This window comes from Muntiacus reevesi, chromosome 20, assembly GCF_963930625.1.
Source record: "Muntiacus reevesi chromosome 20, mMunRee1.1, whole genome shotgun sequence".
Lineage (NCBI taxonomy): Eukaryota > Metazoa > Chordata > Mammalia > Artiodactyla > Cervidae > Muntiacus > Muntiacus reevesi.
Window position 1 is genome coordinate 17,216,633 of NC_089268.1, and position 16,051 is coordinate 17,232,683.

At 53.2% G+C, this 16,051-nt stretch overlaps 1 protein-coding gene and 1 pseudogene across 4 annotated transcripts in view; both read left to right on the forward strand.

Annotated features, from left to right (window-relative positions):
- The window catches only part of FOXP4 (forkhead box P4), a 50,916-nt gene extending 46,968 nt beyond the window's left edge, over positions 1 to 3,948 (forward strand). For all 4 annotated transcript variants that reach the window (XM_065912708.1, XM_065912707.1, XM_065912710.1 and 1 more), the window contains exons 15-17: positions 1,032 to 1,098; positions 1,486 to 1,655; positions 2,074 to 3,948. In XM_065912708.1, the coding sequence (XP_065768780.1) occupies positions 1,032 to 1,098; positions 1,486 to 1,655; positions 2,074 to 2,221 (385 nt within the window). In that variant the 3' untranslated portion in view covers positions 2,222 to 3,948. The remainder of the gene's footprint in view (positions 1 to 1,031; positions 1,099 to 1,485; positions 1,656 to 2,073) is intronic.
- Positions 3,949 to 13,217: 9,269 nt separating this feature from the next.
- LOC136151168 (large ribosomal subunit protein uL16-like) lies at positions 13,218 to 15,271 on the forward strand (annotated as a pseudogene).
- Positions 15,272 to 16,051: the final 780 nt, after the last annotated feature.

The following is a 16,051-nucleotide window of genomic DNA, read 5'->3' on the forward strand; positions in this document are numbered from 1 at the left end:
GCAAGGGGCTGGAAGGCGGTCACCCAGCAGATCCCTGGCAGAGCTGGGTCTCTGACCTCTCCCATGTAACGCTTTGAGTGGAGACTGAGGAACCTGGGAGAGGGTCAGAGCCTCCTCTTTCAGCTTCCCTCCCAGCACCGCCACCTTCCACCCCAGACATCTCACGTGGGCCTGCCTGTGCTTCTTGGGCCAGAGGCCTGTGAGGAGGCAGAGAAGGGTGTGAAGCAAGTTAGATGTATATCTGTGGATGCCTATACCCCTCAAAGATTCCTTCTCCCCAGACAAGAGCCTCTTTACCTTCAGGCAGCAGTGGGGGCTGGGGCAGGATTGGGACCCAAAAAGGAACCACACCCCTTCTGAGTGCCCTCATATGCCAGTCCCAACACTTAAAATCTTCATGTCCTGTTTTCACCCTGGAATCAGAAGACCTGGGCTCTAATTATACCTCTACTTCTCCCCAGCTGTGTGACCTTGGGCCAGTTTCTTAACCTTTCTGAGACACTCTCTAAACTAGAGGGTAGTCACTGTAGAAGGATGGCCTTGAGCCATTGCTTTTCTGACCCAACTCCTGGAGTACTTTTTGTATAGAAAAGCCTGTGGTGTAGAGCGTGTGGGGACAGGCTGAGCACATGGCATACTAGATGTCCCAAAATTCAGGATGGCAGGAAAGTGGGTTTTACAGAAAGGGGACTGTGGAGGCTATCACTCAGACCTTGTCAGACAAGTCTAAACTGAAGAGAAAAACTACTGGGAGAAAAACACAGGGAAGAATCTCTGTCTCACTCATCAGCTCTGAGACTGGGCGTATTCCAGGGTCCCTAGGAGCCCGGGCAGCTCTCCTGTGAAGGGGGCTCTTGGTTCCTGCTGCTTCAGGTCAGCAGGAGGGCTGAACAAGATGGGCACGGCCGACTATGACCTCCAGGACAGTGAACGGGCCCTCCCCTGGCACAGAACAGGCCCTCAGTTAGGGTCAAGGCCTGAGTGAGGAGTAAGCCGATGCATGAAGCAGACTTGCCTTCTCTCTCCTCCAGGAGCCCCACCTTGGTGAAGAACATGATCTCGGGCCTCAGTTACGGAGCACTTAACGCCAGCTACCAGGTAGTGGACTGGTCCCCGACCAGCGCCCTCCCGCCCCCTCACCTTCCCACCCGCTCGCCGGCCTCAGAAGAGAGCCTCCTCCACTGTCTCCGGCAGAGACACGGGGCACGGGGCAGGGAGGTTGGCACAGATAGGTAATGGTGTCCCCCACCCTGGCTTGTCTGTGTGGGGGGGGGCCGGGGAGGGGGGCGTCCTCTGTTGCCCTGGAAGAAATAAGTCACGCCCAGGTTCTCAGCAAAGCTGGGAGGCAGGTCAGAATCAGAGGCAGGAGTGCTGGAGATCTGCCAGGGTGCAGACACGCGCCACAGGAGGCTCCCGAGGGCTGGGGAAGGGGCATCACCCACCCAGGTGGAGCCCGCTGACGGGCCTCCGCTCTGTGCCCTCCAGGCTGCCCTGGCCGAGAGCAGCTTCCCCCTCCTCAACAGCCCCGGCATGCTGAACCCTGGCTCCGCTAGCAGCCTCCTGCCCCTCGGCCACGACGACGCGGGTGCACCCGTGGAGCCGCTGCCCAGCAACGGCAGCAGCAGCCCGCCTCGCCTCTCCCCACCCCAGTACAGGTGAGGCTGTGGCGCGGACCCCAGCCCCAAACCCTGGGAAGGCGGGATCTTGTCCCCCTGCAGCTGGGATCCCCATCTTGTCGCCTCCGGTCCAGTTCTCTTCCCGGGACCCATGGCCCCCCCTCTCCTCATGGCTCCCCACCCCCATCCTCTTTTTTTATTTCCTTCCCTCCTCCATCCTCTCTCACCTCCCTTCCTCTCTCCTTCCCAACCAAGGACCGTCTCTGCCTATCCCAACACCTCCTTTCCTTTGAAGACAGGCCCGGGGGAGACCAGACTGATGCGAGCCCTCAGTTCCCTCAGAAATTAGGGGCTCCTGGGGAGACACCCCCCGTTCCCCCAGATTCTGGATGCGTTTTGGGGTGGGAGTGGGCAGGGGAAGGCCCCCCGAGTGTCCGCATCACCCCTTCTGTCACAGCCACCAGGTACAGGTGAAAGAGGAGCCGGCTGAGGCCGAGGAAGACAGGCGGCCCGGACCCCCCCTGGGGCCCTCCAACCCCAGCGCCGCGGGGCCTCCGGAAGACAGGGACCTGGAGGAGGAGCTGCCGGGAGAAGAACTGTCCTAAGGGCCTCCAGGGGCAGGCGGGGCAGGGGTGAGACCCCTCCCTCTGGGAACCTAGGCCCCACTTACCCCCACTCCACGCCCCGCCCAACCTCAAGGCACTTCCAGGACTCAGATGGGGGGGCTGGGCCAGCAACTCCCAAGGTGACCTGACTGACCTACGACACTCGGGGGCAGGGACGGTCCTCCCCCCACCCCGAGGGGACACAGAATCCCTGGTCTGGGACCGGCAGAGGACACGGAGGGCCCAGACCCCTCCTCAGACCCCCCCCAACATCTGAATTCCACGCCCCCCACCCCCAACCACCAGCAGCAGCAGGGCCCTCCTCCCCCACCAGCTGGCCCCTACAGGGCCCCTCAGCGCCTTGGAGACCCGCAGGCGGGGCTAAGCCACCCTCTCAAACCCAGGGCACCACACCCCTGGCTCTGGCCGCATGGTCTGGCCAGAGGCCCCCACTTCCTCCATCTGTGCTCCCTTCCACCATCTTGTCCGTACTGTGAAGAAATAACTCCAGCCCGACTCCTTCCCCTGCTCTGGCCTGGGTCAGGGCAGCTAAATCTCAGCGCAGCCCCAGGAGAAACCAGCCCCCTCAGCTCTGCCTGTTCAGAAGCCACAGCTAGTGGTGGGAGAACCTGGATTGGGGGCAGGCCCGTGGAAGCAGGGCGGCCGGCTCCAGGCTGAACCAGGCCTGCATCCCTGTTTGCTGGCCGCTGCCCCCCATGCCAGGAAGCACAGGAAGAGGCCTGTGCCCGGTGGACTCGTGGAGGTGGAGCCGAACCACCCTTGAAGCTGGAGTCGGGCCGGGTGGTGCCAGGGCTGCAGGAAAGCATCTGCCTCTGTCCCGGGGAAAGGCCCGGCTGAAACCGGGCGGGCGGGGGCGGGTGGGATGAATACGGTGGCTGCTGTGACCCAACTGGTCACTCCCACCCCAGCCTTCAGGTCCCCCTTTGCAGTCTTCCCTCACCCGCCCCCCACCCCGCACCCCTCAGTTACACGGATGACCAAAGACCTTTCTTATGCCGGAAGCAAAAACCAAAACTTTTCGTTGGCTTTTTCCTTTGTCGCCTCCCACATCCCCTGCTCCTCTTGCCCACCCCAGCCCCAGGCTGGAAGCCCTCCCTGACTTAAGTTATTGTTTTAAACCAAAGTTTACAGTGTCTGTTGGTGGCCAAGACCCCCTCTCTCCACCCCCACCCCGAGGACCCTGGGACTCAGTAGAAGCTGGGGGCCCTGCGCACCTCCCCTCTGCTCCAGCCTGGCCTGGGGGAAGGAACACGGGCAGAGGGGAGGAGACTACTGCCCTCAGCTTCCCCCACCCCCCGGGTTCTCGTCCCCTTGGGCCGGGGGCATGGGGAGCCCTCCTCCCAACCATGGGCTGCTTCCTGGGGGCTCTCCAGACCCCCTTCTCCAGGACCAAGTTCCCGATCACACTGGGAGTGTGGATTCCAGCGAAGGAGCTGGAAAAAAAAGTGAGACTCTCTCTCCACAGACCCCCTATGGGGGACCCCAACTTAAGGCCAAGGACTGGGTGTGTTTGATACTTACACCCCAGGCCAGGCCCCTTTGCTGAGAAGACTCCTTGGACTATTTCCCAAGAAACCCCCACATACACCCCTTCACAAGCCACCCCTCCCAAGAGGCAGGGGGCCCTCCGCCCCCTCCCCTATGTACTCCCCACCTGTGTTCTGTTTGACCAGCACAGAAATATTAAACGTCCTCTCTTCACCGGGCCCTGCGTGTGTCAGCAAGGGAGGGGAGGACGCTTTGGGCAGCGGGGGCTCCTGTAGGGGCTCTTGCTGCAAGTGCAGAAGTGGACCGAGCCCTAGCACCAGCACCTGCACCTCCACATTCGTTCACAGCTTTGTTCCGGCTCCTCTCCACCCCACCTGGCTTCCTTTTCCACTCGTCACCCGGGGAAGTTTCTCTCAAACCAGGTCTCCGTCGTTCTCCTATTTTCTCCCAAAGTCACAACTCCTGGGCCCAGTTCCTTCATGGGTTTGCAATCCAAGTTTTCCTGCCTGGACGTTTTCATTGGGGAGTAGATTTCCTCTTGGGATCCAGAGGGTTCTTGCTGCAGAAGCACATGCCCAGGAAGCCCTCTGGGCCCATCACCCATGGGTGGAGGCTACCTGGATAGGTGTGTGGGGGGAAGGAGTGGCATTGAGATGCTTGTCTGCCGCTATGCAGTGTAAACAGTGGTGGACTCGGGTCAGAAAAGGGGTTATTGCAGCCCATGCAAAGGGGACCCCAGACAGTTGGGGGAGGGAAGGAAGAGGTTCAGGCTCTTAAGGGCAGAGCAGGGTAGGGGGCACCACTGCACTAGCCCACACCAAATCCTGACCCCCAACCCACTACGCAACCCCGATAGGGGAGTCCCCCACCCTCTCAGACCCCAGCGCCCACCACCGGGCTGTCTCCCAGCTCCCTTCCAGCACCGTGGGCACGTCTCCACAGCGGGGCCCGGGAAGGAGTATGTGCACTTGGAAGTGTGGAGAGAAGAGGGAAGGTGTTGAGAAAGCAGACCCAGCATCAGTAATCCCACAAAGCATCAAAATGCTGGAACTTTCCAAAAGCCAAGCTGGAGGGAAGTAGTGGGGGAAGGAGCCGGCAGGATCTGGAGGTTGAGTCTGCTGACTTCCTGTCTCAGGCCTTTCCTACTCCTTTCAACCATCATCTGTGGTCCCCCATCTTCTGTCAAGCCCCGTCTACCCCACCTGCTCCCCCTGCCCTAATCCTCTGGACACTGGTGCAGAGCCTGGTGTGAATCCCCTGTTCCTGCCTAGAGAGGGCATCTCAGAAGGGATCAGGCCAGGGGAGACCTGCCCACCGGGCACTACGAAGAAGGAGCACTGCTTGAATCACTGCCCCGTCACCCTCCGTGGAGGCCGCCGGGGTTCTCAACAGCAGGACTAGCTGCATGTAATTTGTGTGGACAACAGGCATTCTCGGGCATTCTTGACAATGCTGCAAAGCAGTTACCCTCAGTTTCACTGCAGCTGCTTCCCTTTCCCCCTGCTTTCCTGTGGAACCCACCAGCCTTCTAGGGAATCCAGAGGTGTTAGCTGCCACCTGCCAGCTCCCTACTCCACCCACAGGAGAAGGTTTGTTCCCTGATTGGCCCTAGGAGTATTCTTCCCACATGGGAGACTAAAGGGACAAGATGACACCTAGCCTCAGTATCAGGACAGCCCTTCCAAGTGGTCCAACTTCAGTTTCTCCTGCTTCAAACTAGTGTCTTTTTTATTCCTTCCCCCAGGGATATGGCAAAAGTCTGATCAGTAAATTTGGACATGAGGTGAGACCTGTCCCAGGTGTTGGCAGAGAAGGTCTTAAAATGTAAGAAACAGGAGGCTGCTGTGGACCTCCATCTTCTGAGTTACAGACTCAACATTAAGGTCCTCACTGTTCTGACAGGTCCCACGTGGGGCAGCCCCACCCCCACCCCCCATCATTTGCTGTTCAGATGCTGTTGTGTCCGACTTTTGCCACCCCATGGACTGTAGACCACTGCGCTGGCTCCTCTGTCCATGGGATTTCGTTATGTCCTAAATAAGAACCACCTCCCCCACCTCGCCCCCAGTCTTGTTTTGCTGTCAGGGAGTTCTGCATGTTGTCTAGCTTTTCTGCTGTTACCAGGAGCAGGTTATTAGCTTTGGCTGGTTGCTTGCCCAGGTCTGAATATTTCTGCGTTTACTGGGTTAGAGCAAAGCTGTCTTTGGAAGCTGTTCTCAGGCTAACAACAAAAAAAGGGGAGGGGATACTCCAAGCCAGACATTCTGAGGGTGAGAAGGTAATGGTGGCTTCCCAGGTGGTGCAGGGGTAGAGAACCCGCCTGCCAATGCAGGAGATGCAGGAGACACTGGTTTGGTCCCTGGGTTGGGGAGATCCCCTGGAGTAGGAAATGGCAACTCGCTCCAGTATTCTTGCCTGGAAAGTTCCATGAGCAGAGGAGCCTGGTGGGCGGCAGTCTGTGGGATCGCAGAGTTGGACACGACTGAGCACACACACCTGTGACTCTGTGGACTCTGCACCGGGCAGACGTTCCCTTCCCCTCACACTCAGGAGCCTCCTCTTCCCCTGCTAGCCACCCTCGGCCACGGCCTTTGCCAGTGACCAGCAGAGGGCGCTTTAGACAAAGCTGAGCTGCACCTCCTCTTTGGGCAAACTTGCCCTCCTGGGAAGGACGGGAGGTGGAGTGTGGGAGGGAGTGCTCAACTTCCTGTGACAACTACAGCCCTCTGACCCCACGTCCCAGAGAGCAGCCTCTAGCCCAGGGCAGAAAAGGATTCCTCCTGCTGTTTGGGGGCTTCCAGACCCATGCAACTTTGACCTATGAAGCACCTTGCACAGAAACGAAGAAGTAAGAGAGATGAGAGCGATCCGGAGAGAAGACACCTCTGGAGCCTGGTACACTGGGCACCGTAAAGGGCTCAGTAAAGATTTTTAATGGTAACAGTAATTACTAACATTTAATGAGCTCTTATCACATAGCACATCGTATTAGAGAAGCCTTATATTTTGTCTCATCTTTGCAACTCTGTTGTTGGTGGTTGTTCAGTCGCTAAATCGTGTCTGATTCTTTGAGACCCCATGGACGCAGGCTACCCTATCCTCCACCATCTCCCAGAGGTTGCTTGAACTCACGTCCTTTGATTAGCTAATGCCACCTAACTCTGAGTTAGATACTATTATTATCCCCATTTCACAGATGAGGAAACTGAGACTCAGGAAATCAGAGACTAACAGACGAAGCATTAAAAGAATGAGGAATCTGGTTGCAGTCTGGGGGAAGAGAAGAGAGCAACTTGCTGGCTCAGTCTCAGCTTTCTTGTGACACTGTACGCTGTGGCTTCCTCCCCTCTTCTTGGAGACTCCAAAAGGGGAAACTGAGGCACAGAGTGCCTCAGAGCTAGGAATCAGGCCCTGGCTTCAGAGTTCTCTAGGCAGAACCAGGTAAGTTGAGGCTTGAAATACCACCTGAGGGACAGAGGGAGTCAGAGAAAGAAGGCTGAAACGCCCTGTAAAAATAATCACACAGGGAGGAGGAGGTAGTGGGGGGCCTTCTGCTGGAATAGAGTCTGAGCGGTGAGGGCAGAGAGGCCCCTGGGCAGGGGAGAGGGGTAGGGAGGACTCACAAGGACCACACACACACACACAGGCACGAACCTGAGCGTGTGCACAGACACATGGGCACACACACGTGATACTAATCAGCTACATTTACACCAAGAGGTCCCTTCCATCTTGAAAGCCTGCAATTATCCTGTGGCCACGCCGGGCAGGGACACAAACCACATGGTAGTGACCGTGACATCCCGTCACACAGGCCCAGGTTGCCTGCACACCTGCAGTCTGTCTCCACCTCAGGTTCAAAAGTTTAAAAAAACAACCCCTCCCAAGAAAGTGGCTATGGTGGCAGCCAAGGCTGAAAGGCCCTCTGTCCTACCTAAGAGGAGCTGGGGAGGGGGCATTGGCCACTTTTGAAAGATGGGTTGAATTAACAGGAGTGGTACAGGGTGGGGTGGGCATGCTGGAGTTCTTGGTCCTGTATAGAAGCCTTTTATCCTCGCTAAGGGTCAGGGCCCCTCCTGCTCTCAGACTGGAACTCAGACTGTCTCCATCAGCCGCTCCCTGGGGTCAAGAGCAGGCCAAGCGCGGTCACGGGTGGGTGGACAGCAGAGAAGCCCCGGACTCAGCTCTCAGCTCTCTGGCCGGGAAACTGATGGGTATCAGTGCCAAGGACTGCAGGGGAGAAAACTCAAGCCCTGCAGGGCTTCAGATCCTGCCTCTGCCTCTTGCTAGCTCTGTGGCCTTGGGAAAGCTTCTTGATCTCTCTGGGCTTTGGTTTCCTCATCTGTAAATTGGGATGGGGTGATCATCACTGGTTTGTTGAAAAGATTAATAATGACACACATATAAAAACCTGTCATGCATATTAGGTGCTCACTAGGTCCACGGCACATAATAGCTGTTAATTAAATGTAATCTTGGCTGCCAATTACCATGGGGCTCGGGGCCCCCTGTGCTCCTGGAGGACTTCCTGGAAGAGAGGCCACAGCTGGGAAGGGGAAGCTGACTGGTAGGGAACAGGGAGAGAAAAAGACATTCTAGACTTGTAGAGGCGCCTAGATGGAGCTTCAGGAAGATTCACAGGGCAGAAACAAGGAGCTGTGTGGGGAGGCAGGTGCGGGGAAGGCCGTGGGCTGACAAGCCTGACTCACCACTGTCATTGTCCAACGACAATTTACATCCTCTGGCACAGGCTGGGCCTCAGGCAAGTGACTTTCGGAGCAGTCTCCTTCTCTATAAAGTGATGATGAGAATTCCTGACTCCGGGACTTCCTGGTGGTCCAGTGGTTAAGACTTCACCTTCTAATCCAGGGGTATAGTTTCGATCCCTAGTCAGGAAGCTAAAATCCCACATGCCTCATGGCCAAAAAACCAAAAACAGAAGCAATATTCTAACAAATTCAATGAAGACTTTAAAAAATGGTCCACATTCCCCCCCCTCCACTCCAAATCTTGAAAGAGAAAAAAGAATCCCTGACTCCTCAGATGGAGGGGAGAATTAAATGGACTCATGAAGCCTGCACACGGGGCCCACACGGGCTGATACCCCATCGGCAGCAATGCTGCTGGTACTGCTGATGAGATTCAGAGTTGTGGCCTGTGTCACTGAGTTGGCATCAGAGGGAGACAGTCTGATTCTTCAGGTGAGCTTTATCGTGATTGTCGTTCAGTCACCAAGTCGTGTCCGACTCTCTGTGACCCCATGGACTGTAGCCTCAAGTGAGCTTGCTGCTACTGCTAAGTCATGTCAGTCGTGTCCGACTCTGCGACCCCATAGACATCAGCCCACCAGGCTCCCGTCCCTGGGATTCTCCAGGCGAGAATACTGGAGTGGGTTGCCATTTCCTTCTCCAGTGCATGAAAGTGAAGTGAAAGTGAAGTCGCTCAGTTGTGTCTGACTCTTCGTGACCCCGTGGACTGTAGCCTACCAGGCTCCTCTGTCCATGGGATTTCCCAGGCAAGAGTACTGGAGTGGGTTGCCATTGCCTTCTCCGGGGCTAAATCTGGTTCCAACACCCTGGGCTGTGGCCTCCAGAGGTGTTCAGAGCAGGATTCTCCGAGAAGATTTGGTACTGGAGGAGCCACGAGGGGAAGCTAAGACTCAGCAGGAGAGCTTGGCAAGTGGGGCAACAGCTGAGAGAAGGCAGGTTAGAACGTTTAGAGCTCCGGCTGCAGTAGTGGGGGCTGATATGGGAAATGAGGGAGTCAGGCTGTGGAGAGTCCAAGGCCAGCTGGGGGTCCTGGCTAGGGGCGGGGGGCAGCACCCAGGAGAGGGTTGAGGGCAGAGGCGACACAACCGATATCAGCTGTGGGGAAAAAGTAGCTGTGGGGTGAGTGGGCTAAGCTGGGACTGTGGGGGCTGGTTAGGTGGCTACTGGGGCTGTCCAGGTGACAGGTAATGGAGTCCTAAAAAGGGAGGTTGCCTTGGGAAATGATATCAGGAAGCTTTTTGAACAGAATAGAAGCTGGGACCAGGTAGCTGCATGAGAGAAGAAAGGTCCAAAATGACCTCAGCTGGTGTATGTGAAATGTCTATTTATGGGAGAGGGAGGAGGTCAAGTGTGGCACATTTTCACAGTGGAATATTAGACTGTGGAGAAAAGGAGTCCACAGCGCAACTTGTCATAAGCAGGGTACATTTAAGTGGGAAAATGGAAGAAAGATACACAGAGCCCTGCTGGTTACACGGTGCTTTGAAGTCATGCATGTGTAAGCCACATATACATGTCATGAACATTTAAAGAATTTGTAGGAATGATAAATAACAAATTCAGGATGGCGGTTGCCTCTCTGGGAAAGGGAAGATGCCATGAGAAAGGGTACTCAAGGGGCTTCGTGTATATCGATAATATTTATTCTTGAGCCGTCTGGTAGGAACACGGGTTCATCCCGTCATTCCCGATACTTTTGTGTGACTGGATTATTTCATTTAAAAACAAAAGAACGATTCCAAGGTTTGGGTCCTGGGCCAAAGGAAGAACTCTCACTCCTTCAGCCCCTCTGGGCTCAAGATAGGGCCAAGGAAGAGGTCTGTCATTCAGCTGGGCCTGCAGGGAGGGGCAGGACAAACAAGCTGGACCCGCGCAGAGGGGCTGGAGAGATGAAACTTGCTGAAGTACTGACCCATCTGGGCCCACATCGGTGGTGGGCCAAGAAACGTGGCTGGGAAGGAAGGCAGAGATGGAGGAGGCAATCAGGGAGGCGAGCCAGGTGAGAGGGCAGCCTGAGGCCCAGGCAGGGGCTCTGCAGGGCGGGGCTGAGGTGCTCAGCGAGGGCAAAGCCTGGAAGAACCCCCCTGCTCAACCACTACCATCGCCACCACGACCTGGGCAACAGGAAGCCCCTGGCGCCCTAGGAGAGCATCTACTCTGAGAGAAGGGAGTTGTGTTAAGGAGGCCATGTATGGAGCGGAAAGGGAGGCAGGGGTGCACACTCTCACCGAGTTTAGCAGCAGAGGGAGAGGGAAGTGAGGACCCCAGCGGGGAAGGGATAGACTTGGCATGTCAAGAAAAGGTTTTATTATCTGTTTTCTTGACTGTATTGATGTTGTGGGTTTTGATGCATATTTAAGTGGGGGTAGGAGAGGGCAGCAGAGGTTCAGCGTGACACTCCCATGAGGACCCGCCCTTGTCCATCAGACTAGGCGCCTCTCATACCCCGTCCTTGTTATCTCCCCCAGGGCTCGGGCTCAGCTGCTCAGGAAGAGGGCTGGGGTCCGCTCCGGGAGGGGGAGTCTGGACACAGTCATGGGACTTGAAAATGGCCCGGGGGAGGGAGGGAGCAGAGGCCCTGGCCTGGACCTGGTGATGCTGATCCAAAGGAGGGGAGACCCAGCCTAGTGAAGGTGAAGGTGAAGTTGGCTCTGACACCCGACGTGGAGGTGAAAGAGATGTAGGGAAGTGGAGGTGGGGCAGGGGGCTGGTCAGTGCCTGGAGCCAAGACATCGCCCTGAGGCCTTGACCCTAAAGGCCTGCCCACCCCCTTCGCCCCTGCCCCTCTGTGCTGGCCACCCTCACCCACCCACCCCTCTGTCCACACACATTCCTCTCCTCCATCTCCCCTCTTCCTCATTCTGCTCTTCTCCCTGCTTCCCAAAGAACACTTGGCCATGATGGGCTGTTCTCAGACACCTTCTCCCACAGTTCATGCTGGTCCTCACCATCACCCTACCCCCAGGCCTGACCCAAGCTCAGCTTGGCTATCTGGTTTTGCTTCCACACCAGAAAGTCAGTCACCCCAGACCAGCCCTCTCATCCTCCCCGCACCTTGGAGCACACGTGAGTCCATCTACAAATCTTTACGGAAGCCCTGCTCTCTACCCAGGCTGGTGTCGAGTGCCATGAGGAATGCTGGAAGGATTAGCTAAGCACAGACCCTGCCCTTGCGGGGCAGACAGAACAGTTAGGGAAGAAAGACAGATACGTAAAGGAGTGAAATAATAAATCAAGTTAAGGCAGCGTGCAAAAGAACATGCTCTTTTCTGTTTTGCTGTGAGCACTCTTTGGTACAAAGAAGGTCCTTCTAATGACAATTTCAAGGAGTTTAATTATTTAAACAATCTTCCTATCAAAGTGTTATTAATATGGTGACAGTGAAGGCAGCAGCATAGAAAAGAATAGACACAGACAAATAATGAAATGTAACTATAAAGTCAATCACTCACACATTCAACATTTATTGAGAACTTAATGCATTCGAGATACAGAACTAAGCCCTGAATGTACAGGATGGAGAAGACACAGTCCCTCCCCTCAAACAACCCCAAAGAAGGACAGATGTCAGCCAAAAATGGCAATATGACTTTTTGATTCAAGGTTGGAAACCTAGAAGAGGGTGTGGGCAATTTCTGGGGTAACTCAGGGAGCTCAGTCTCAGAGGCAGCATTTACAATGAGTCTTGGGAGGTGTGCATGCAGAGGGATCAGGGTCGGGAAGGGACCGGTGTGTTCAGAGTGGCTGTAACCAGGCCCAGTGGTCTTAGCAGGAGAAGCAGGCTAGGAGAGGCAGATATAGTAGTCATATTGTGGAAACTCGCCTGCCTACTCGGAAACTGGGACTTTTTGCTCTAGACAAAATATTTGGGGGCCATGAGTGACAAGACTATGGCAAGTTTATTTGTTTGAAGACATTTCGTAGATTAGATGTGAAGGGAAAATACTTGAAGATCACTAACAGGCTGTTCATTCAGGCCTGGGTATGAGAGGCCGGATCTCGGTGGCTGCTTCAAACAGAGGAGGGGAATCGGGAGGGACCGCAGAGGAAGAGAGAAGGGGAGAGTGCCCACAAACAGGAGGCAAAGGGGACAAAGGGGCAGAGAGGACCCTGTGGTGTTAAAGCGTAGGTAACAGAGCAGCCGGAGACACTGCCAGAAACCAGGACCTACAGAGAATCAGAACTTTATTTTGCAGAAGAGGATGGGGGAGTGGTCTGGGTCAAGTTGAACTTGAGGTGACCACAGAGATTTCAACTGGAGCACCTCTAATTAGAGGTGGCAAGTTGAGCTCATGCATTTTCCTTCTGAAGCCCTGCTAAACTACACAGAGGGACTTGTTCTTTAGGTGTAGATTCACAGAAACCAGTAGAACAAGGGAGGAGACAACAGCAACAAGTTTTGGAAGCTGGAGAGAGGATGGGCAGAGAAAGCTGAGTCCTCAGCCAGAGATGAGGGCAACTGAGAAGCAACCCCACTCCCCAACTCAGTCTGGGCTAGATTGGTATGGATTACTTCTAGAAGCAGGGATAAGGGTGAATTTTCAAAAGTAAAACGGAAGTGGTTGTCAGGGGTTGGGAGGAAGGAAGGATGAATAGATGGAGCACAGGATTTTTAGGGCAGTGAAAATAATGTGAAACTACATAGCGAGTACGTGCCTTTACACATTTGTCCAAACCCATGGAATGTTCAACACCCAAGGTGAACACTCATGTAAACTATGGACTTTGGAGACAATGGTGTGTTCATGTAGGTTCATCCACTCTAACAAATGTCCCTTGGGGTGAGAATGTTGATGGTAAGGGAGGCTGTGCATGTGTGGGCAGGAGAGCAGGGAGTGTACGGGAACTCGCTAGACTTTCCGCTCAACTTTTCTGTGAACCTAAAACTTCTCTAAAAAGAAATGAAGTCAATGGACTTCCCTGGCGGTCCAGTGGTTTAAGACTTGGCCTTCCAGTGCAGGGAGTGTGGGTTCAGTCCCTGGTCTGGGAACTAAGATTCCACATGCTTCCTGGCCCAAAGGCCAAAAACCATAAAACAGAAGCAATAGTGTAACAAATTCAATGAAGACTTTGAAAATGGTCCCCATCAAAAAAATCTTTAAAAAATAAAGTCTGTTTAAAAAAGCAAATAAGCTAAAAGTCAACTTAAGGAGCAGTTAGTCCTCCAAACCCCTCCCTTACTCTGTGCAGGCCAGTCCCTTTCCCTCCTGGTATCATCGCAGGTGATGGTAGATGCATATTCTAGAGTGAGTAAGACGGAGTCTTTAGGCTGGGGAACGCAGATGTAGGAGAGGCAGGGTCACGACAGGGGGAGTTCGTGAGAGAGTCTGACATCAAGAGGGACATTTTTTTAGTGTTTTTTAAAATGTATTTATTTATCTATTTAGTTCTGGTTGCCCTGGGTCTTCGTTGCTACTCGAGGACTCTTCTCCAGCTGCAGCGAGCAGGGGCTACTCTTCGTTGTAGTGCACGGGCCTCTCTTGTTGTGGAGCCCAGGCTCTAGGCCCATGGGCTTTAGTAGCTGTGGCACATGGACTTTGTTGCCCCACAGCATGTGGCATCCTCCCAGACCAGGGTTAAACCCATGTCCCTTGCATTTGCAGGTGGTGCTTAACCACTGTACCACCAAGGAAGTCCTCAAGGGTTTCTCAAGGGCAGAGGCAGCAAAGGCCCGCCCACAGTCGCAAAGCTTTTAGAGTTCCATTCTTCAGCAGGAACCCAAAGATTCACAGACACATGAGGAAAGCATCTAATATGAAAAACAGAGATCAAAACAAACAGATGAAAACAATTTGGAGGATACTGTTGTGCAGACAGAAGGAAACTTTTTTAAAAATTATTTATTCTCAGAGAAATATGATATTGCAACTGTGAGATCAGAATAAGATGCTATAAAAATGAACATTCAGGGAACAAAATAAGGTCTCAGAGATTTAAAATATAACAGGAATGAAAATTAAACAGGAAGACTGGAAGTTAAAGATATCCTCCAACTGTAGAATCCTCCAAACTGCAGCAAAGAAAGAAAGAAAATCAAAGAAAGAAAACAGGGAAAAAAACAAAAAACAGAGAAGAGAAAAATCCCTTAAAAATTATTTCAAGAGTTCTTTCCCTTCAGCAGGCCACAGACAATCCACCCTGCCTGGTGTTACAGATATTGTAAGAACAAATCATACCCAAAATCTCCCTTCTGCTTCTGCCAAAGTGTCCCTGATGCTAAGATTAGTATCACTGACCTGGGGCAGAAGAAGGCAAAAGTGGATGAGTTCCTACTCTGTGGCCACATGGTATCAGATGCTTATCAGCAGTTCTCCTCTAAAGCCTGGGAGGCTGCCCATATTTGTGCCAACAAGTACATGGTGAAAAGCTGTGGCAAAGATTGTTTTCACATCCGAGTGCAGCTCCACCCCTTCTATGTCACCTGCATCAACAAGATGTCCTGTGCTAGAGTGATAGACTCCAGACAGGCATGCAAGATGCCTTTGGAGAGCCCCAGGGCACGGTGTCCAGGGTTCACACTGGCCAAGTCACGATGTCCATCCTCACCAAGCTGCAGAACAGGAAGCCTGTGACTGAGGTCCTCTGCAGAGCCAAGGGAAAGTTTCCTGGACACCTGAAAATCCATATCTCCAAGAATCGGGGATTTACTAAGTTTAAAGCAGATGAATTTGAAAACACACTGGCAGAAAAGCAGTTCATCCCAGATGGGTGTGGGGTCAAATATATCCCCAATCGTGGCCCTCAGAACAAATGGTGGCCTTTGTGTTCATGAGAGTCATGGCACTCTCCCCTGCTTACACCCACCAATAAATCCTACTTTCCAATCAAAAAAAAAAAAAAAAAAAAAAAATTACTTCAAGAGCATTTCCCAGAATTGATGGACATGAGTTTCCAAACTGAATAGGCCAAAGAGCATATAAAAATGTCCCCTGACCAAAGCACAACATCATGGAATTTGAGAACACTGCTGACAAACAGAAGATATTGCAAACTTCTAGAAAGAAAACTGAATCACGTGAAAGGATCAGGACTCAAAACAGCATTGGTTGTTTAAGAGAACTGTCATAGAACATGAGGGAGTTTTGCCTTCAAAGTTCTAAGGGAAGATTTTTTCCAACCTAAAATTCCATACCCTGCTTAACTATTAAGCGTAAAACACAAACCTGCCAAGACATGAAAATTCTCCCCAAATTACAACTTCCATTGACCGTGTCTCACAGTGAGGATGGAGAGTGTGTTCCCTCTGCAAACACAAGACAAAGACATCAGAAAACCAACAGAAGAGAGAGATTAGGATCAGTGCCTGCAATAGAGAGCCAGTAGGTCCTCCTGCAGAAGTGAAAGGGCTCTGGGAGCAATTTCTTCAAGAAGATGAAATGCACAGAATGCCTAAAACTTGGACTTATTGAGATGAGATCTATACTAACGGGCAAGATTTGGGGACTGAATCACTAACATGGATAAGGAAAACAAAGCAAATTTTAAAAAGAGAAGCTCACTCCATAGAGAACAAATGTTGAAATGATATTAATAATATACTACGTGGCTTAGC